This window comes from Odocoileus virginianus, chromosome 14, assembly GCF_023699985.2.
Source record: "Odocoileus virginianus isolate 20LAN1187 ecotype Illinois chromosome 14, Ovbor_1.2, whole genome shotgun sequence".
Lineage (NCBI taxonomy): Eukaryota > Metazoa > Chordata > Mammalia > Artiodactyla > Cervidae > Odocoileus > Odocoileus virginianus.
This window is the reverse complement of record NC_069687.1, coordinates 23,546,607-23,570,878: the sequence shown is the minus strand read 5'-3', so window position 1 is coordinate 23,570,878 and position 24,272 is coordinate 23,546,607. Positions and strand designations below refer to the sequence as shown.

At 37.5% G+C, this 24,272-nt stretch overlaps 2 protein-coding genes across 2 annotated transcripts in view; one reads left to right on the top strand and one right to left on the bottom strand.

Moving 5' to 3' along the window:
• The window catches only part of CDH9 (cadherin 9), a 139,044-nt gene that overhangs the window by 16,330 nt on the left and 98,442 nt on the right, over nt 1–24,272 (top strand). The gene's annotated exons all lie outside the window — the stretch shown is intronic.
• On the bottom strand, nt 2,713–3,495 carry LOC110143637 (zinc finger protein 114-like). Its single transcript, XM_020903291.2, has one exon. The coding sequence runs from the start codon at nt 3,493–3,495 to the stop codon at nt 2,713–2,715; it is 783 nt and encodes a 260-aa protein (XP_020758950.2).

The window sequence follows — 24,272 nt, the reverse complement described above, 5'->3', positions numbered from 1 at the left end:
TCCATGGCATGTGGGATCCTCCAGGATCAGGGATCGAACCTACATCTCCTGCATTTGCAGGCCAACTCTCAACCACTGAACCACCAGGGAAGCCCCAGATATTTTATTATGAACTTGCTCAGTGAGTAAAAATGTCATTAGTAAGACAGTCTAAAACACTCTTAAGAAGCTTGACCATTCAAATACTGACGAGCCACCCAATACTGAAGAAATGTACAGCATCTTGAATCACACAAGGAATTACAAAAAACTGGCCACATACTAACTTTATCATTCTAACTCTGAGTTATAAAACCTCCCTCAGAATTGCCCAGCAGTTCAGTGGTTAAGACTCTGCACTTTCACTGCAGGGGGCCTGGAGGGTTTTTGGCTACAGCATGTGGGATCTGAGCTCCTCAACCAGGCCAGGGATGGAACCCATGCCCCCTGAATTGGAAGTGCAGAGTCCTTCAGCTGAATCGCCGGGGATGTTCATTGCCAGGAGTTCAATCCCTGCTTGGGGAACCAAGATCCCGCAACAGGTGTGGCAAGGCCAAAAACAAAGTAAAAATGAATAATAACTTCTACTTAAAAAAAAAAAACAAAAAAAAAAAAAACCAAAAACTCCCCTGAAATGCTTCTTAACCAAATTAGGGCTTTGCTTTATGGAATAAATTTAGACATGCAATCTACTGCAGCCATGAAAATCCCCAAATACACCATTCAAATACAAGAGTGAGAAATTGTGTATTTATATTTGAGGGTCGTGTTACTGGGACCATGACCTTCATTTCAATGATCCTCAAGTTGCGTGAGCTAACTCAGGGAATATCATCCCATTTCCAGAGCGAAACAAAGGAAAGAACAGGGGACTTGGTTAAGAGAGAGTAAAGAACATTCTCTCCTTTCCAACAGCCCTCCAGGAATCCAAACCACCTCCCTCCTTACTGGCAATAAGCTCCATTCACCATCAGATATGAGAAAATCTGAGAAAGGCGTTTCTTTTTTTTTCTTTTTCTTTCTTTCTTTCTTTCTTTTTTTTTTTTTTTTGCTACATGGCATGTGTGATCTTAGTTCCTTGACGATGAGGAGCCTTGCAGCGGAAGCGCGGTCCCAACCACGGGACCACCAGGAAAGTCCCAAGAAATGCATTTAAAAACATTCCAAAGGGACTTCCCTGGTGGTCCCATGGTCAAGACTCATGCCTCCACTGAAGGGGGCGTAGGTTTGACTCCTGGTCAGGGAACTAAAACTTAACATGCTATGTGGCGCTCCCCTGCTCACTCCACCAAAAAAAATCCAACTGTGCTAACTCTGGAAAAATAAATCTATGTCCCTTCAGTAAAGAAGATGAGAAGAATGTGGTCAGGCAATGACAGAACTGGTCCCATCATGAGACCAAAATGAAAGTCAAGACAAGTATCTCCTATCAGTACCACAAAGATCACATACTCTGACCATAATGCAGTCAAATCAATGGACAGAAATGGCATCACGGAGCACAGCAAACCTGAGTTTAAATTAAACGTAGCTCAAACAGTAATTCACACGATTGCAGTGATGCATCAGTGAAATGTTACGAAGCTCCTACAGCTCAAAACTCACGTGGCAGAGCTGAAAGGATCAGCAGTGGGGTAGTCAGCATTCTTATGGGATTTTATTAGAAATGGTGGCAAATACAGAATTTTGGTTCCAATGGAAGGAAGAGACATGGATAATGCTAGTGATCAGAACATCTACCCTGTTTCTCTCCTACTATTAGGGGCTTCCCCGGTGGCCAACCAGCAAAGAATCTGCCCGCAACGCAGGAGACGCAGGTCTCTGATCCCCGGGTTGGTAAGATCCCCTCGAGAAGGAAATGACAACCTATTCCAGTACTCTTGCCTGGATAATTCCATGGACAGAGGAGCCTGGTGGTCTACAGTCCATGGGGGTCGCAGAGTCAGACACAACTGAGCTTAAGACTCATTTGTGCCCTGTATGTGAAGAGAGGGAAATAAAGGCTTTCTCAAATCTATTACTGATGAGAGGGTCTCTCTCCAGGGTTTGGTCTCATGTGTAAAGTGAGGGATGAGTATGTAAGGTGTGCCCACATTCCTTAATCCCATATGATGCCTTGGCAGTGTGAGTTTTATTTTTTACTTTTTTGGCCCTGCTACATGGCATGTGGGATCTTAGCTGCGCCACCAGGGATCAAGCCTCTGCAGTGGGAGGGTGGTGTCTTACCCACTGGACTGCCAGGGAAGTCCTGCAGTGTGTCTTTACAGGACCTGTACATTTGAGACACTGAGGGCTTCCCCATATTCCCCTTAAAAAAATTAAAGTGTGAAATCTTACATTTCTGTAAGATCTGAGAGTTCAGAGAAGACGTTTCCATCTTTATTCATTCACTGAGCTCCCTTTCACCACGTCCTCCTTCTACACTCAGTATTTTGAGAAAATGAATGAAGGCTTCTCCCTATTCCTTTCATCAGCAGACCCTCTTCAGGTGGGTTTTAAGACTTTAAGAATTAGTCTAGTTTTCCCCACATTCCTTACATTTATAGGGTTTCTCTCTAGTGTGAATCCTAGGATGTTCCTTAAGCTTTGAGGACTTATTGAAGGTTTTCCCACATTCCTGACATTTATAGGGTTTCTCTCCAGTGTGAATCCTAATATGTTTCTTAAGCTTTGAGGACTTGTTGAAGCTTTTCCCACATTCCGGACATTCAAAGGTCTTCAGTTTGTGATTTCTCATATATTTATTAAGGTGTAAGATATATCTGAAGGTTTTCCCACAATTCTCACATGCGTAGGGCTTCTCACATGAATTTCCATGTGTTTCTTAAGGGACGATTGATACACGAAGGCCTTCCTACAGTCCCTGCACTTATAGCTTTTCCCTCCCATCGAAGTTCTCCTGTGTGAATCAGAACTCGGAACAGGGACAAATGTCTTCCCACTTTGATTATTCTCATTATTTGTCTCTGCCTCGAGAGGTTGCATCTGCCCGGCAGGGAGAGAGTTATTTAGGAAGGTGTTTTCACACTGATGAGAATGATGAGGTTTCTCTTTCAGGGGCGTCCCTCGTGTCCTAAGGGAGATGTCTCCCCCTAAGGCTTTCCCACGTGGACAGTATTTGTGGATGCTCACGCCCATGTACATTTCAGCCTGCAAATGAAGCAGGTCGTTCTGATGATCCATCCGCGCCTTTGATTTCAGCTCTGTCTGAGTTCTCGCAGGTGGAATCCATGGCATTTCCTGCCACTTGACTTGGTCGTCTTCGTTGTTTGTAGAGATTTTTTGATTACTGTGTAAGAGGAGAATTTCTTTCAAGATGTCTGGGTTACATCTTGGGTTATGTTTTCTTGTGGAATCTCCCTGTGATGGCACAATCTTCTGGCCAGGATTAGAGATGTCCCTCATTTCAGGATATTCCCAGAATCCAATGGGAAAGGCATCTTTCTCGCTGGCAGCTGCAACTTGTTTCAATGTTCGCCCTCTCTGCTTGCCCGGCACCTCTATTTGATGGGACATCCAGTCTTCTCTGAGATCGGAGAGTCGGGAACCGCTGCTCGCCAGATGCGCTCTGTTCACTTCCTGAAACTTCCTTTTAGCAAGGTTGTTCTGCCGAGGGGTCAAGTCTTTGGTTTGATGTCGAGTGGCCCAATACAGGCCAGGTGACCACAGGTCTCCAGGATCACATCTCTGTAGAGCTGCCTCTGTGTGGCGTCCACCCACTCCTCCCGGGTGAAGTTCACAGCCACATCTTCGAAGGTCATCGAGTCCATTTCCCCCGACAACCGGCTCCTAAACAGGTCTAGACTCCTTGTGGCAAACGCTCGTTCCAGTCCCAGAGGTTTGCAGGGTGCCAGGCGGAAGGAATGGAACTGCTTCCTGATCCGCACGCCTCACCGTGGACGGTGTCGGGGGAAGGAGGTAGAGGCAAGCCCTAAACTTTTAAAATAAGGCAGAAAATGAAATATAATTGTACCTCCAAATAATTGACTGAAAAGATGCTTTTGCCCTGTGCTAGGGTTTTACTTGATTAGGCAGCATATTGTTTCAAAAGAAATCTTCACTGACTTTTAAAAATACCATACCATCAATCATGAAAGCAGGGAGTAGGAGTAACAATAAGAACATATTGGAAACATTGAAGAAATGTTTAAAATTATGTAAGCAATCACACTTTGAAAATACACAGAGCACTAAAAAAACTCCCAAAATCAGAAGATGAAAAATATGTTTGAAAATGCATGAAAAATACATTGATCTTAGAAAAACACTTGTCCAGTTTTCATTATTAGTAAAAATAGGGCCAAGTTGTCATAATGATTTTTAATGCTATTTTTAAATAAAAAAAAGTTTATGCTGTAAAATGTGATCTTTCTCTTGGAAGGAAGATTTTAAATTAAGAAAAGATTGATTCAATGTAACCAGAGACTATTACAGTAAGAAGGAATCTAACAGGTAAGGATACCAAGACCCTGAAAAACTTGCTTAAACTGATCCTAGACAAGAAAACTAAGGAAAGAATCTAGGTCTCCAAGGATAAGTTATGTGATTGAGAATGACTGATCAATATAAATCAATATTTTTTTTTAATCAGTTTTTATTCATACGCTTTACATGTAAAATATGGCATATTAGTAAGGATGAATAGCCAGACATAAATAATGGCTGCCATTTATTTCACCAGTGTAGTTGGGCCTGACTTTCTCTATAAATCCTACAGAAAGAGTAGGATAAAACTAATCAACTCTGCATATAGAGAAGGAAAAATAGCCTTATGCCAATTGTCTCTGCTGTCTGCAAGAATGAAAGTGAGGTTAACTATTTCTAAAATTTTATGTGGTGGAATTACATTACAATCTAGTTTAGTAAAAAGAAAAAGAGATGGGGCTAAAAAGACTGGAGATAGGGGCTCTGTATTCATTTACCACTTTGAAATTTCTTCATTTTGAAAATGATTGATGGAGATAAGAAGACTTCTATCTCCATCAGAACTGAAAGGGCTTTTTCAGTTCTGAAGTCAATTAAATTTGTGAAAACAGTTATATTAATATTTAACATTCTATTATTTCTCTAACAAGCTTCCATCTTGTGGGGAAATAAAAAACAGAACAATGGAAATAAAGAAGTTTCAAAGTACCCAAAGACCTGATCATTATGTGCTTATACACGGTCCTTTTGAAGGCCTTTCCTGAGATGCAGATCCACTCTAGTATTAGAGCAATAGCTTGTGTTCAATTGATATTCTCCATATTGCCTAAGTTTCCCACATTGATATCAGACTTTCTTTGCTTTAAAAAATATGAGTTTGAATTTTATTATTGTCACAAATATTCAGAAATCTATTAATTTATCATGTTTACAGCACCAAACTTTCTGTGTTTTTTTCAAGCACATTCACAACTATTGTATTTTTCAAGCACATTCACAACTACTGTATTGTATTTGTATTTATATACAGCTTATTGTATACAATAAGCAATATGTAGCTTATTGTATAAGCTATGTATGTAGAAATACATAGCTTTCTAAAGAAATTATCTTGTTTTTTGTTCAGATAACTGAAATAGTGTAATCTACTCATTTGATTGAACTTATATGCATGTTTCTGTAGTTATAAAATTATTTAACACTATTTATGTATTTTTATATATGGACTTCCCTGGTAGCTCAGCTGGTAAAGAATCCAACTGGAATGCAGCAGACCCCAGTTCAATTCCTGGGTCAGGAAACTCCCCTTGAGATGGGATAGGCTACCCACTCCAGTATCCTTGGGCTTCCTTGGTGGCTCAGATGGTAAAGAATCTGCCTGCAGTGTGGGAGACCTGGGTTCAGTCTCTGGGTTGGGAAGATCACCTGGAGGAGGACATGGCAACCCACTCCAGTATTCTTGCCTGGAGAATCCCAATGGACAGAGGATCCTGGTGAGCTCACCTTGGACAGAGGAGCAGAGAGGGGCAGGCTACAGTCCGTGGGGTCCCAAAGAGTTGGACAAAACTAAGTGACTAAGCACATCACAGTGTGTGTGTGTGTGTGTGTGTGTGTGTTATTATTTTTTTTTTATTATTTCTGTATTGTAGCAAAGATTCCTTGAAATGGAACAGTTTGCTAATGCAACAGCTCAATCTTTGTGAAAAAGAAAGTATGTCAGTTTCCCAGTTTCAAAGGTAACAATTGGATTCATTTAAAGAATATGTAATTCTAATATCAAGTGAATTCCTAAAAATACACTCAATTTGTAAATGACTAGATTAAAAAAAAAAGAAATATAGGTCAGTTATTTCTTCTAGACTTAAATATTCATATCTTTCAATAATTCTATCCTTGGATATCATCATGTCATTGGTTTATGTCAAAAAATATGTCAGGCATTTCCGATGTTAGATCCCTCATTTAAACCTAGAAGAATTTGTTACCCTTAACTATGTTTTATTTATAGTGCTATCAGAGTAGTGATAGCATAAATGTGTAAGATAAGTTCTCCCAAATCGCAAAGGAGCAACACCCTCTGTTTCAATGTAATGTCTTGAGGGAGCATAACAGTACAAGTATTTGATAGTCAATTAAACATTTTGCTTTCACAATCTATTTACATGAAAATTAATTATTTATAGGTAAATTATTTCATCTCTGTGATTTCCTACTGGACTTAGAGATTTCTTTATAATGTTTTGGAGGAGGAAATTAAACTGTACTCTACATAAATTAATCCCACTGTAAAGTAACATTTTGTAATAAGGAACTACAGACTCTATTTTTCTTTGGCAATGAACCTTTATTAATAATGGTATCTCGCCCTAGTCTATGGGGCAAATGGATAGTAGCTGTGCCGGATAAAGTTCACATATTATTAGTATATAAGATCTCTTTGCCAAAGATATCACTGGTTATGTAAAATATATACTCTTGGTGTCCTTTTTTAAATCCATCATATTTTGTTTTATTTTAATTGTATTCATGTAGATGAAAACAACCTCCATGTTATTGGCCCTATTTATACAAGTATAGACAAAAATCATGTGATTCAAGTTACTTGAAGATTATGTGATTTCTCTCTTTATAAGACTCAATTTTTAAGAGTTTGCATAATATAGCAATGTTAATTTGTCAATATGAGACCTAGTCAAATTTACATCTAAACACATGCCTTCAATTCCTATGTGAAATTGATCCATTTATAAAACCAAGCTACATAGCACAATACTTTAGCGCCCTCTTATGGTTGGCCCAGATTGCAATATGAAAATTACAAGAAAATGCTCTAATAGGCTTTCATTTCTACTGTCATTTTATATTTGAAACAGTACTTATTTCATTGTTCCTGCATAAAGTTAAACATCTAAATTACTTTTATAATACAAATGATCAAATCTATTTGTGGACTATTTTTACATAGCTAAATGCTAACTTACTGAACACTTCATTTTAAAGTTAAAGATATATTTTAACACAGTTTTACAACACATCATTTAAAAATAGTGTTTACTTAATTTTTTAGGTTTTAAAATATGATTTCTCCAAATAAAACATGAACATATATATCACTTATACATGTTTCCTAATATCTATCAATACTTGTGTCTCCAAATCTATATTCTCATCTGTATTCTCATCTATATTTTCTAGCTTCATTTTTCCAGTCTTCATATTTGTGGCTTTCTTTCATAACCGATACTTAATCCTAGTTCCAGCTTTCATGATTACACCAAACTGAGTCCATCCCTCTAAATGTTTCCTTAAAGTTTCTGGGACTGTTTCCAAGTTCTGAGTTTCACCTATTAGTACATACTTAGGATCCCTCTTCAAGTTTCTCAGCTGACCAGTGCTCAGCCTCAATAGCCCTCTGCTGTTTTCTCTCAGCCCTACTAATTCTAGGACATAATGGTAACTAATAATATCAATAATGTTAATGAAACACCCTTTAGGGAAGGATGGGCTTCCCAGGTAGCTCAGCAGTAAAGAATCCACCTGCAATGCAGGCGCCATGAGTTTGGTCACTGGGTTGGGAAGATCCCCTGGAGGAAGGCACGGCAACCCACTCCAGTATTCTTGCCTGGAGAATTCCTTGGACAGAGGAGCCTCGCAGGCTACAGTCCATACAGTCGCAAAGCGACTGAGCACACACACACACTCAGTGAAAGATAGAAGAACAAAGATTATGTTAAGGAACAAAAGACATCAGGGAAGAAAAATTACAACGAAGCACGTCACTGTTGTTGTTTAGTCACTAAGTTGAATTAGACTCTTTTACGACCACATGGACTATAGCCCACCAGTCTCCTCTATCCATGGGATTCTCCAGGCAAGAATACTGGAGTGGTTGACATTTCCTTCTCCAGGAGATCTACCCAACTCAGGGATTGAACTCACATCTGCATTGTAGGTAAGATCTTTACTGCTGAGCCCCCTGGGAAGTCCTGCAGTTCACCGATGAATCAAAATAGTCCCTGCAATTTCCCAGAACTTGACTCTAAGAATTCTTCTTTCTTTGCTCTCAGCCTGCTGACTAACCAACAGGTATTGCCTTGACCATAATTGTCATTTGTGACCCCCAAATCCTCAATTCTTCTCAGACTATAGAAAGAGTTTAAAGGAAAAAAATGAAATAATTTGGGCTTCCCTGGTGACTCAGTGGTAAAGAACCCGCCAGCCAATGCAGGAGATGCAGGAAACATGGGTCCGATCCCTGAGATGGGAAGATGTCCTGGAGGCAGAAGTGGCATCCCACTTCATTATTCTTGCCTGGAAAATCCCATGGACAGAGGCGCCTCCTGGGCTACAGTCCATGGGTTCACAGAAGAGTTGGGCATGACTTAGTGCTTAAACAACAACAACAAAATAATTTACTCTCATATTATCTCAGAGATGCCAATATTTTTGAAAATTACATTATTAAAGAGTACGCATGAGCATTTGGAGTTTTTCATTAGAAATCACAAGGCCATCATTTAACCTTTATCTACATGACCTATAAGGCTTTCTGTGCATGAGGACAAATCACACCTTTGAATGAGATAATCTAAAAAAATAATACTATTAACTTTGTCAATGATATTTTGTCACTAATCACTATCCAAAGATCAAAAGTATTTTGCACTGTCTTCCCTCCTAATTTGGGGTATATATAAAAGTACTTAAATGTTTATGCTTATTATGTGGTTAAGTGAAGATTGTATAAATTTGAGAAACATTCTGTATATAGTATGTGAAAGCCAAATTTCTTTATCTCCTCCTGTAAATAAACAGAAACCCAAATCACTTTGACTAGCTTTCCATTTTTTTTGTTTTTGGTTATCCTCGTTTATGACATTTGTAACATAAGAATTGGTTCAAATAATTTTTAGAGAGATAATGACTCAAACTGTTTCTTTTTAAAAATGAATAAAAATTAGAATTAATGTATTTCAGCCTTATTAGAACCAATGCCAGCCTTTATTATAAAAACCAAAGATAATATCATCTCTGTCACAACATACCATAAGAGGAAGAACATATGTGTTAGAAATAGTTGGTTCTGAGATTAAAATGGTAGCACAGGTTACTAATGGAATTTTGAAAATTAGGCAGAAGGATTTGAACCTGATCTAGGTGGCAGTACCAGAGGCTGGTCCAAACAAGTAGATGAGAGTTTATTTACAAACATGTGCTTGGAAATGATATCATACAGTTTCATATTCCAACCCAGTCTTGCTCTAACTCCAGCCCTAGAGGAGTGATTTGATCCTTCTGAGGCCCACTTTATTTCTGTATAAGAGACTCATAATAGTTTTTCATATGTATTCCTTTATGAGTCTTGATGAAATATACCTAAAAAGCATGTGTGTATTATGATAAAAGTAATATTTGGCAGAAAAATATTTTAAGAAAAGCACTTTGATACATGTATGTCAGAAATCAAAGACTAAGGAATAGAAAGAAGATAATAGCAGTTTATAAATAATGAGTTCCTATATTTATTAAGCTTGAAGCTCATCATGTTGAAGAAGAGGAGACAAAGAGAAGAAATTAATGACAGAACTTGATAATACTCTGGCACTGAAACTCCGAATGATCTTCATTCAGCCCTTTGGAAAATGATTAGGGATTAATTCCAGTGAATAAAAATACATCTCTCTTCTCTATGGATTAAGGTATGATGTGTTTTTGTAACTTTATGCTTCCTTAATTTTCTTTTAATTTCACCAAAACTCCATAAATAAAAAGTTAGCATATCCTAAGTTTTAGGTTCTTAAAAGCATTTTTGACAGCTCATTGAAAAAAAAAAAAAAGGGAATTTTACTTCATGAGTGATTTCCACATTGGATTTAAGTTACTCTTGGATTTCAGAATGCAAAGAGAAATATCAACAATCTCAGATATGCAGATGATACCGCTCTAAATGGCAGAAAGTGAAGAGATACTAAAGAGCCTCTTGATGAGGTTGAAACAGGAGAGTGAAAAACTGGCTTAGAGGAGAACAGGATGGCGGAGGAGTAGGCAGATGTGGATCTCTCTCCATGGATACATCAGGAATACACCTTCAGACACAGAAGCACATGCAGAACACCAACTGAGAGCGGACAGGAGTACCTGACCAATGGAAAAGAATATATAGAACCATGAAAACTGGTAGGATTCAAAGGAACTAAGGGGAAAAACAGAAGTGTTAGTGGGAATGGACCTGCCCTCAGCAGGTCTGGGAACTGAAGCAGAGGTCAGATCCCCACAACAGGGCAATTGGCTGAGTCAGAGGAGAAACATTTAAAGCTGAAGGTGACACAGCTGATCTGTGGCAGCCTAAATGGAAAGAGAATCAGACAGCCCTTGCCACAGCCATACATGCCTTGGACAGGAACGCCTATCCTGGAAGGTGCAGGAGCTGGATGCTGGAGTTTAGAGATTCTGGAGCCATCCCAAGATAAGGGCTGCTGTTGACTACAGGGAGATGGATTGAGGGGATGTAAGGGAGGAGACTGTGGCAGGAAGAGGGAAGTTTATAGTAATACAATCCTATCTCAAGAAACAAGAAAAGCATTGAATAGACAACCTTATTATACACCTAAAACAACTGAAGAAAGAAGAACAAAACCCCAAAATTAGTAGGAGAGAAATCATAAAGATCTGAGTAAAAATAAATGAAAGGAACAATAGTAAACTAAAACTGGTTCTTTGAGATGATAAACAAACCTGACAAACTTTTAGCCAGACTCATCAAGAAAAAAGAGAGAAGAATCAAATCAATAAAATTAGAAATGAAAAAGAAGAGTTTACAACAGACAACACAAAAGTAAAAAGGATTATAAGAAACTATTATGAACAACTATATGTCAATAAAATAGATTACCTGGAAGAAATGGACAGATTCTTAGAAAAGATCAATCTTCCAAGACTGAACCAGAAAGAAATAAAAATTATGAACAACCTAATTACAAGCACCGAAATTGAAGCTATGATAAAAAAAAGTCTCCCCGAAATCAAAAGCCCAGGGCCAGATGACTTCACAGGAGAATACTATCAAACATCTAGAGAAGAGGTAATGCCCATCCTTCTAAAACTCTTTAAAAATTTCAGAGGAAGGAACACTTCCAAACTCATTCTATGAGGCCACCATCACCCTGATACCAAAACCAGACAAAGACAACACACAAAAAAAGAGAACTATAGGCCAGTGTCACTGATGAACATAGGTGAAAAAATCCTCAACAAAATTTTGGCAAACAGAATCCAGCAACATGTCAAAAAGCTCATGAATCAGGATCAAGATGGGTTTATTCCAGGGAAGCAAGGATTCTCCAATATATGCAAATCAATAAATGTGATACACCATATTAATAAATTGAAAGATTAAACACCATATGATACTCTCAATAGATGCAGAAAAAGCCTTTGACAAAATCCAGCACCCATTTATGATTAAAACTCTTCAAAAAATGGGCATAGAAGGAGCCTACCTCAACATAGTAAAGGCCATATATGATAAACCTACAGCAAACATTCTCAATAGTGAAAAACTTAAAGCATTTCCCCTAAGATCAGGAATAAGACAAGTGTGTTCACTTCACCACTATTAATCAACATAGTCTGGAAGTCCTACCTACAACAGTCAGAAAAAGAAATAAAAGGAATCCAGATCAGAAGAGAAGTAAAGCTCTCACTGTTTTCAGACGACATGATACTATACATAAAAAACCCTAAAGATAGTATCAGAAAGTTATTAGAGCTAATCAGTGAATTTAGAAAAGTGTGGGATAAAAAAATCAATATATAGAAATCACTTGCATTTCTGTATACTAACAATGGAAAATCAGAAAGAGAAATTAAGGAATCAATCCCATTCACCATTGCAACAAGAAGATTTACATATCTAGGAATAAACTTACCTAAGGAGACAAAAGAACTATACACAGAAAATTATAAGACACTAATGAAAGAAATCAAAGACGACATGAACAGATGGAGAGATATTCCATGTTTCCGAGTAGGAAAAATCAATATTGTGAAAATGAATCTATTACAAAACACAATCTACAGATTCAATGCAGTCCTCATCAAATTACCAATGGAATTTTTAAAGAACTAAAAATAAAAATTCATAATTCATATGGAAACACAAAAGACTCCGAGTAGCCAAAGCAGACTTGAGGAAGAAGAATGGAGCTGGAAGTATCAATCTTCCTGACTCCAGGTTACACTACAAGCTACAGTCACCAAGACAGTGTAGTACTGGCACAAAAACAAAAAAATATAGACCAATGGAACAAGATACAAAGCCCAGAAATAAACCCGTGCACCTATGGGTACCTTATTTTTGACAAAGGAGGCAAGAATATACAATAAGACAAAGGCAGCCTCTTCAATAAACGGTGCTGGGAAAAGTGGACAGCTACATGTAAAGGAATGAAATCAGAACACTTCCTAACACCATATACAAAGATAAACTCAAAATGGATTAAAGACCTAAATGTAAGACCAGAAACTATAAAACTCTTAGAAGAAAACATAGGCAGGACACACAATGACATAAATCAAAACAAGATCCTCTATGACCCACCTCCTATAGAGTAAAGGAAATAAAAACAAAAGTAAACAAGTGGGACCTGATTAAACTTAAAAGCTTTTGCGCAGCAAAGGAAACTATAGGCAAGGTGAAAAGACCCTCAGAATAGAAGAAAACAATAGCAAATGAAACAACTGACAAAGGATTAATTTCCAAAATATACAAGCAGCTCATACAACTCAATGCTAGAAAAACTAACAACCCAATCAAAAAGTGGGCAAAAGACATAAACAGACATTTATCCAAATAAGATATACAGATGGCTAACAAACACATGAAAAGATGCTCAACATTGCTCATTACTAGAGAAATGCAAATCAAAACTATGATGAGATATCACTTCACACCCGTCAGAATGGCCAGCAACAAAATGTCTACAAAAAAATAAATGCTGGAGAGGGTGTGGAGAAAAGGGAATGGTCTTACCCTATTGGTGGGATGTAAATTGATACAGCCACTATGGATGGTGGTATGGAGATTCCTTAGAAAACTAGGAATAAAGCCACCATATGACCCAGCAATCCCACTCCTAGGCATATACCCTGAGGAAACCAAACTTGAAAAAGACATATGTTGTTCATTGAGCACTATTTACAATAGCTAGAACATGGAAGCAACCTAGATGCCCATTGACAGATGAGGAGATGAAGAATTATGGTACATATACATGATGGAATATTGTTCAGCCATAAAAGGAACACGTTTGCGTCATTTCTAATGAGGTGGATGAAACTAGAAGCTATTATACAGAGTGAAGTAAGTCAGAAAAAGAAAGATAAATATTGTATTCTAACACACATATATGGAATCTAGAAAAATGGTGCTGAAGAATTTATTTACAGGGCAACAGTGGAGAAAGACATAGAGAACAGACTTATGGACATAAGGAGAGGGGAAGAGAGGGTGAGTTTTATGGAAAGAGTAACATGGAAACTTACATTACCGTATGCAAAATAGATAGCCAATGGGAATTTGCCGTATGGCTCAGGAAACTCAAACAGGGGCTCTGAATCAACCTAGGGGGGTGGGATGGGTAGGGAGATGGGAGGGAGTTTCAAAAGGGAGGGTATATATGTATACCTATCACTAATTCACCTGGAGGAGGGCATGGCAACCCACTGCAGTATCCTTGCCTGGAAAATACCCGTGGAAAAAGGAGCCTGTTGGGCTAGAGTCCATGGGTTACTAAGAGTTGGGCATGACTGAGCAACTAAGTCACACACTTGGCAGATTCATGTTGAGATGTAACAGAGGACAACACAATTATGTAAAGGAATTTTCCTTCAAAAAGAAAAAAAAAAAAACTGGCTGAGAATTCAACTTTCAGAAACAAAGATCATGGCATCTGGTCTCATCACTTTAAGGCAAATTGAAGGGAAAAAAATAGGAAACAGTGACAGATTTTATTTTCTTGGGCTCCAAAATCACTGGGGATGGTGACTGCAGCCATGAAATTAAAAAAAAAAAAAAAAAAAAGCTTGCTTCTTTGAAGGAAAACTATGACAAACCTAGACAGTGATGTCAACATCACTTTGCTAACAAAGGTCTGTATAGTCAAGGCTGTGTTTTTCCCAGAAGTCATGTGTGGATGTGATATATGGACCATAAAGAAAACTGAGTGCCAGAGGATTGATGCTTTTGAATTCTGGTGCTGGAGAAGACTCTTGGACAGCCAGGAGATCAAACCAGTCAACCCTAAAGGAAATCAACCCTGAATATTCAATGATAGGGCTGATGCTGAAGTTGAAGATCCAGGAATCTGGCCTCACGGTGTGAAAATCCGACTCATTGGAAAAGACCATGATGTTGAGAAGTTCAGTTCAGCTCAGTCTTGTCTGACTCTTTGCAACCACATGGACTGCAGCACGCCAGGCCTCCCTGTCCATCATCGACTCCTAGAGTTTCGTCAAACTCCTGTCCATTGTGTCGGTAGTGCCATCCAACCACTTCATCCTCTGTTATCCTCTTCTCCTCCTGCCTTCAATCTTTCCAGCATAACAGTCTTTTCAAGTGAGTCAGTTCTTCGCATGAGGTGGCCAAAGTATTGGAGTTTCAGCTTCAACATCAGTCATTCCAATGAACACTCAGGACTGATTTCCTTTTAGGATGGACTGGTTGAATCTCCTTGCAGCCCAAGGGACTCTGAAGAGTCTTCTCCAACACCACAGTTCAAGAGCATCAATTCTTCAGCGCTTAGCTTTCTTTGTAGTCCAACTCTCACATCCATACAAGACTACTGGAAAAACCATAGCCTTGATTAGATGAACCTTTGTTGGCAAAGTAATGTCTCTGCTTTTTAATATGCTGTCCGGTTGGCCATAACTTTTCTTCCAAGAAGTAAAAGTCTTTTAATTTCATGGCTGCAGTCACCATCTGCAGTGATTTTGGAGCCCCAAAAAATAAATTCTGACACTGTTTCCACTGTGTCCCCATCTATTTGCCATGAAGTGATCAGACTGGATGCCATGATCATAGTTTTCTGAATGTTAAGCTTTAAGCCAACTTTTTCACTCTCCTCTTTCACTTTCATCAAGAGGCTCTTTATTTCTTCTTCACTTTCTGCCATAATGTCTGGTGTCATCTGCATATCTGAGGTTATTGATGCTTCTCCCAGAAATCTTGATTCCAGCTTGTGCTTCCTCTAGCCCAGCGTTTCTCATGATGTACTCTGTGTATAAGTTAAATAAGCAGGGTGACAATATACAGCCTTGATGTTCTCCTTTTCCTGTTTGGAACCAGTCTGCTGTTCCATGTCCAGTTCTAACTGTTGCTTCTTGACCTGCATACAGTTTTCTCAAGAGACAGGTCAGGTGGTATGCTATTCCCATCTCTTTCAGAATTTTGCACAATTTATTGTGATCTACACAGTCAAAGGCTTTGGCGTAGTCAATAAAGCAGAAATAGATGTTTTTCTGGAACTCTCTTGCTTTCTTGATGATCCAATGGATGTTGGCAATTTGATTTCTGGTTCCTATGCCTTTTCTAAAACCAGCTTTAACATCTGCAAGTTCATTATTCATGTACTGTTGAAGCCTTGCTTAGAGAATTTTGAGCATTACTTTACTAGCATGTGAGATGAGTGCAATTGTGCAGTAGAGTGAGCAATCTTTGGCATTGCCTTTCTTTTGGATTCAACGAAAACTGATCTTTTCACATCCTGTGGCCACTGCTGAGTTTTCAAAATTTGCTGGCATATTGAGTGCAGCACTTTCACAGCATCATCTTCTAGGATTTGAAATAACTCAACTGGAATTCCATCACCTCCACTAGCTTTGTAGTGATGCTGGGAATGATGAAGGCAAAAGAAGGAAACGCCAGAGGATGAGATTGTTAGATAGTATCACTGACTCAATCAATATGAGTTTGAACAAACTCTGGGAGATAGTGAAGGATAGGGAGCCCTAGCATGCCCCAGCCCATAGGGCTGCAAAGAATGGGATATGACTTAGTGACCTAAAAACAACTCAGGGGAAAATTATGTGGCCAAGCATTCTAAAATTTTTTCCTACAATGGATAGAATCAAATCCTCAGATTTTTTACCACAACCATTGAAAAACTCAAAGTTCACAAATAGCTAAACTTAGATAAGCATACTTACATTATAAGATAAATATCATATCTGTTTTAAGTTTATTGGCCAAATGAATTCATTTTCTGAAATGATGGTAGACTGTAAAATGCACAATGTTTAACCTTTTTGTGTACATATCCTCTATCTGTATACACACAGTAGCATTTTGTGATAAGTATATATATTTTTTCATTGAATGACAGTCTTTCTCAACTGCATCCCTCACCTCTATCTACTAGTCTATTGATTTCAGATCTGTGTTGTATTAATAGAAATGAGTTTTAAGTGCATGGTCAAAACCCATACCTGATATTCCATCAGTGTTCTGGAAAATCCTAGATAAAGTTTATGAATAGTGGCTAATCAAATACCAGTACTGTCTGTTATAGATTTATTGAAATGTTCCAGTATCTAAAGATGGTTACAATTAAGGAAAGTAATAAACTGTTCAAAACCTGTAAAATATGTAGAAATTAAAAGGATAGACTATCTCACTAATATAAAGATATGTTAGTGCACATTGAATGTGACTTTATTCAATCCTCCTATTTATGTACTTACGTTAGTTCTGATTATGATGATGATGGTGATGGTGTCTCATTAGATTACGATGATGAAATCATGGACTAGAAGTAGTTGTTCTCTAAGTTGTTATTAGGAAATAATGATATACTGGATGTTCTGAGTTGCAGTGTTGGCACAGGTGATTCTCATATGCTTAATAATCAGAATTCTATTTAAAAAAACAGCTGGGTTAAGTGTTTGGCAAAGTATGTGGTTATAATATTATGCAATGGAAACATGAATTAATTCTGGGAATCACTACTAATGCTCAAGAAACCAGATCATATATTAGAATTTATATCTAGTAATAGGTATCTTCCTAAGAGGTAAACATTTGAGGACATTTTGACTTTAGTTAATATATTGGAGAAGACTCTTGAGAGTCCCTTGGACTGCAAGGAGATCCAACCAATCCATCCTAAAGGATATCAGTCCTGAATATTCATTGGAAGGACTGATGCTGAAGCTGAAACTGCAATACTTTGGCCACCTGATGAGAAGAACTGACTCTTTTGAAAAGACCCTTATGCTGGGAAAGATTGAAGGCAGATGGAGAAGGGGAGGACAGAGGACAAGATAGTTGGATGGCATCGCTGACTCAATGGACATGAGTTTGGGTAAATTCCGGGAATTGATGATAGACAGCGAGGCCTGGCATGCCGTAGTCCATGGGGTTGCAAAGAGTTGGACATGACTGAACGACTGAACTGAACCAAATATATTACATTTAGTATTTCATATCTCTGATACTTAATGATGCTATTTAAGCAGAAGGCATATATTCCTTTGGCAAATATACAGAGAAAAAATTTAAAATAAATTGATTTTATTATATAGCTTACTTAAACAAGTTTCCTACAGAGAAGGATCCATAGCCCGAAGAATAAGAAGCTCAATAAGGCCTGACTTTAGAAGGTATTTCTGACCTATTTTTACTATTTGGAGATTCTCTTATAGCAAAGGAAAGATATCCTAATAAAGATTAATAGTGAGACTGAAGTGACATAGCATGAATGATAATTTAAACTGAAAATAGTAAATATTCTCTGCTTGGGATTGAGTGGATTAAGAAATATTTCAAAGCTTTATTAACCTCATTGGCTATGCAGTATTTCTAACTAAATTTTTAGCATTTTTAATGTTACAGTGCCTTAAAAATGAGATCCAATTATGTGCAATATGTGTAGAGTGAAAGATAACATGTTGAAGTTATTTGTAATAGTTAGTTTTTCCCTAACATCTCATTCCTTAATGTAGAGACTCAGTGCATTGAGTTACTTGAATTCTTGGTCCATTATTCTTTCTCCAAATCAAACCATGATTCTACACTAATCTCAGGGTACATGATGAGGATAATTAATTTTATTATAAAACACTTTGATTCCCAGGTTATATTATTTATTGAAAAATCCTTAAGAAAACTGGGGGAGGTAAGAATGGCAGATGGGAATAAAATAAAAATAAATCAAGAAACAAGAGAAGGTCCTTGTATGATCTGATAATAATTACAGTCCATGAGCTGAAAGTATAATTTATTCAGCCCTCTGCCCTTGAGGTTGGGCAATGAGGTAAGAACTGAGTCTATTCTTTAACCACCTTCCTTATAAACTCATTTGTGTGTATACACACACTTGCACTCATACACACATACCCCAAAATGTCATATTTGTGTCAGTTTTACTACACTCTTCTTTGACAGTTGTTTGAACAGTTCTTTGACAGTGATATTGTTTTAATCTTACCCTTTGATTTACTCAAAGTAAAAACTATCTATCATGGAATTATGTTAAGAAAGGAACTAACCTCAGTAACCTCACTGATTCTCAAAATTCATACCTCTTTGTTTCAATTACCACGCATAGTTGTTGTGTGGTGGACAATAAAACCAGACTTCCCAGGTATAAATCTCGATTCTCACTGAAAAGTCCAATGCCTAAAGGACAGCCAGGAGCACAGTTTTAGTCAAAATTTGGCATATTAACTTCCTGCAACAAGGTATACTGCCTTCATGGGGAAATTGGAGATATTTTGGGCAGAGGAGTTAAGTCTGTCATAGAGTTTGGGGGTATGCTGGGGCATTTGGAATGTGTTTATAAAAGCAGGGATCAGCACTAGTTTAGGTAATATCAGGAAACTGAGGTAATTCTGTACATGTATGTTACTTTCTATATGGTACCTGGGAAAACAGTTTGAAGTTGTTTTTGATAAAGACATAGTAACTAAGAGAGGAAGATATTTGGTCATTTTGAGGGTGCCTAGTGCCCAAGAATTTTATCTTGTTTATTCATAGAGGGAACTCATCTAGTGATGGTATTCTGTTAAATTTTTTGTGCTCAGCAGAAGAAACCACAACCTTTTCTTAGTTGCCAGAGCAGATACCAGCTGTCAACTCTCAGAGCTGATTTTAATTTTCTCCCTTATCACCTAATGGATGTTTATCTTGGGCAATTTATTTAAACACTCTAAACCTTCATTTTTGTGTGTGTAAAATATGAATAATATAGCGCTTCATCAAGCAGGTTTTGAGACTGTTATATGATTTAAGATAGATTCATCAGTCCTAAAGGGCTAAGGTGTTCAGGGAACTTAAACAAAAATTTTAATTTTTTTCTCCCCCTGTTTACAGTACCTAGTGGGGCTGTCAGGGAGCTCCTGTGGTCTTCATTTTGGGTCCTAGTGAGAAGTCCTGCTATTTGGTATGGCAAAGGGAAAAACATACTAGCAGGATTATTTAGCAGTTTATAAATTTTCTTCCAGAAAGAACAGAGATCACATACACTCAAACTTCAGTGGCTAAATAGCTATAAAGAACTTCAAGATGGCAATGCAACACAATCCCAGTGGACTAGAATTGGGATAATGAACTGTTTGTGAACTGAACAGACACATTACCAAAACTGTGAGGTACTTAGAACAGTGCCTGGGGTATAAGATGTGCTTCATAAATGCTAGATGTAACGATAATAAATAACATTATTATCTTCATTTGCCTTCCCTCCATAAGATTTCATAATAATGACTTACTTATCATATGCGAGTTTATTTTCCGATGAACTTTCCAGATGAAATAAACACTGGATTTTTAATATCAGTGTCTGTTAATGACATGAAACAATTTCTTTGTAACTTTATTGTGTTTGAATAGGTGGTTTGCAAGGGAACAATGCTACTGTATTTTTACAGTAGATTATTTGTAAAGTTTACTGAGTATTTGAAATTTAAAAATTAGGGATAGTATGTGATTAATGCTTTTTTCTTTTTTTTTTTTTTTTTTGGCCTGTTTAGATTTTATTGACTGGTAAAATTAAATAATCTGTAGATCCATTATGAACCTGCCAAGTGGTACATTAGACTCATGTTATGCTGTGACTGTGAACACTAATTGAAAACATTACCATAGTGATTGCTATAGTAACATTTAAATTGGCATCAGTGCCAAGAAATCTTTTTTGTTGATCTGATAGAGATTAATTCATAGTACATTTCAAGAATATAAATGAAATTTTGCTGGTATTTTCATTCATATGGGTTGAAAAAAGAGCTTGTGTATATGTTCATAAAATAATAATTCTAATAAAAATTGCTTAAATGCAATTTGCCATGTTTCATATATGATTTTTAATTTAATGACATCAGAGTACCTCATATAGTTTTCTTCCATAATATCACATTATGTTTTCAGTTTGAAATATAAAAGAAATTAAAATATACTCTAGGTAATTCAATATATAAATATTAAGCATTTTAAGTCAATTAAAGTATTTAATCCCTCAACATATACTTCTAATCTTCTCCTCTGCTCTGTGCAAGATCATTTAATATAAAGACAGGAAAAGCCTGTTCTGGTTTTGAATAACAGTCTGAAAAAAGAGAATCATATGTAATTTAAAGATAGCTAAACTTAATTGAGCTTTTTCTAAGCTTTTTATGAGAATTAGCAACAAGTTCATGAGTATTAAGTTTTACAAATTAAGAAACTAAGATGTAGAAAGAAGTTAGTGTCTTATCTAAAGTTACACTCTGATAACTAGTAGGGAACATAGCTTTCTGAAATAATTCCAACTTATGGTCCTAAAAATGCTTTATGTTAACTCCCTTCACTGAATATTATGTACTCATTGATATTGAAGCATCGAAGAGAAATTTCTTAACTTTACCAGTTACAGTGAAAAAATCTTACAAATTGGTAATAAATATTAATATTTAGTTAGCACTGTATTAGTTTCCTAGGGCTGTTGTAACAAAGCACGGCAAACTGGATGGTTTTAAAAAAAAATGAAATTTATTATTTATTATTTTACAATTTTGGATATCTGAAGGCAGGGTGTTTGTAGGTCTCTACTCTCTCCATAGACTCTAGTGGAGCAGTCTTCTTTATCTCTTCCAGCTTCTGGTAGGCTGTTGTGTGGCAGAACAAATCCAGTATTTATATCTGCCTTTCCATGGTCCTTTTTTCTCTACATTAGTCTCTTCTCTTCTCATAATCCAGTCATGTTGGATTAAGGCCCACACTAATTCAGAATGACTTCATCTTAATTTGATTATATCTTCACAGACCTGATTTCCAAATAAATTCACATCCATAGGTGCCAGGGTTGAGGACTTGAATACATCTTTTTGGTGAACAAAATTTAACATGTAACAAGCACTCTCATAAGCAATCGTCCAGACTATTGACCAAATATTTCTGGATTTCTTTCTTCCAGATACATTGTTAGACTGTCCTCCTTCCTAACCTCTGGATTTAAACATAACCATGGCATTTGTTTTGCACGTTAAAATATGAGCGCAAGTGAGTGTCCCTCTTCTGTGTGGACAGCCTAGGGACCAGCCTGAGAGGCTCCATGCTCCTTCCTCCTTCTCCTGGTAAACATGGGGGCATGGAGATGTGACGTTCTTTGCCTTGGGTTCCTGGTGACAAGGTTTATCACAGCCTCCTAGGAAAACCACAGTGTTGTATATCTTGAGAAAGAATAAGCATTTTCCTCCAAGCCACCATGGAACAATGTGACTGGTTAATAAATATTTGCTAGAGCTCATATGCTGTCCCAACCACAACAACAACCTGTGCAATTTGTAACACTGACTTAAAGCCTGGCCATTCAGCAGTCAAGAAAGCCTTGTCAGTGTCTCAAAATGTGGAAATTCATTTCATACAGGGTGTAATATTTGGCAAAACTATTACCTGTGATAACTTGGAAGGTATATTCTGGGCCCAGTGAGCTTATAGCCTGAGTGGAAATGTGGAAAAACAGAATATCAGTAGAGTGTACTTGTCACTATGGCTGTGTCAGCCAAGTACTATAAAAAACAGATAAATTCTGAGAGCTATCGCTTCCCTTGTGGCTCAGCTGGTAAAGAATCTGCCTGCAATGCGGGAGACCTGGGTTTATCCCTGGGTTGGGAAGATCCCCTGGAGAAGGGAAAGACTACCCACTCCAGTATTCTGGCCAAGAGAATTCCATGGACTAATGGGGTCTCAAAGAGTCAGACACAACTGAGCAACTTTCACTTTTCAATGCCGGTTTGTTGGCAGGAAAAGCAGATGACATGAATGGAGTACCGGCAGGTTGAGAAGAAGATGCAACTTTCTGATGCTCTTTCATAAAAGAGAAATAATATTTTGTGTGAAAATGGCTGATTGAAACTTTTATAGCAAAAGCAAGTCAAGAGAATGGTCATACATCTATTTTTTAGACTTCTGAATAAACTATATAAGCAAGTGTTGGGCTGTACCCTGCAGGTCTACAAGGCCTGTACTTGCTCAGCTTTAACACCAAAGAAAGCCCACAGCCAGCATCAGAGACATCAGTCATTTATTGGATGAGGGATCTTATAAGTCTGAACCAAGGTCCTGACACCACAATTCACCATATGTGGCAGACAGAGGGTAAGACATGATGGCAGTCTTCACACAGGGTGGAAAGGGGAGATTGTCAGTTATAGGGGGAGTTGAGGGCAGTTTGGCTCATTGGTTACCATTGAAACCAAAAGAGGGGCATGCCCCTCATCAGCCTTTTGATAGTCTATCATGGTGGAGATGTTATAATATTAAAGCTAGAACCAGCATTCATTATCTGGGGCCTGGAGTATGTAGGAAGGTCAGTCATGTGAGTGGAGTGTAAGTGAAGCAGGCACTGGTCTAGCTGAGGATGTACAGAGAGCAAGAGAACAGACATTTTGTGTGACTTGACTCTACAGCAAAAGATTCAGTACCCAATTAAGTGTTTTGTCTCCAGTAAATCATTTTACTTGAACAAAATTTTTCATGTTAAAGACACTAAGACTGTGGTTTGTCCTGTAAAGGCTAATGAGATTAAACAAACTAAAATCAAGTAGTCAAATAGCAAGAAATGTGGAACAGTAGAAAAAAATAAATAGTATAGAAAATTTAATTGGGTATAAATATAAAATATCCTATGAGTGTCTCTTGGGGACATGAAATTGCATGGAGTCAAATTGAAAAAGAATATTTAGTTTTTAAGAGTTCTACTTCCCCTAACCCAACAACCCAGGCCAAAAAAACCCAGATCTCATTGTTAAAATGATCTTTGGACTATCAATCCATGGCCTGTAAGCTCACTAAGAATTTTTTTTTTCCAACTCTCAAGGGTTCATGCAGGTTTCTTCAGATGTGATCAGTTAGGTCAATGGATATGAAAGAATTCTGGAAGGTGAAGAGCCACAAAGAACAGTGGACAAGGGATACCATTTCAGGAACCAGACTTGAAGAATACAGTCTAATAATGGCCTGATTCTTCCCCTACCAGAATAGGAGGACAGGCAAATATTATTACAAAACTGCCATGGCTTTTAGAAGAAAAGCATTTATTATATATGTATTGCCCCTATGTCACCACTATTTATTCCATGTGTGGGGAACAGATGTCCTATTTTAGTTCATAGGTATTGGGTCATGAGAGGCTTAATCTGGACTTGGTGTGTAGACTGTCCCCCTCAATTTGAACTTGATTACATCTGTATATGACCCCAAAGTTGTATTTTTGTATATTTTTCTCCAGGAAGAATAATCAGGCTTACATTTGGTAGCTAGGGCTTTAATAATAATGATTATCCTTACCAATTATTTTACTTGCCAATTATTTCTGAGTGTTTTGTAGGAAGGC

Excerpts from the sequence above, each read along its gene's own strand:
- LOC110143637 (XM_020903291.2), bottom strand. The coding sequence starts at position 3,495 with ATGTCCCATCAAATAGAGGTGCCGGGCAAGCAGAGAGGGCGAACATTG.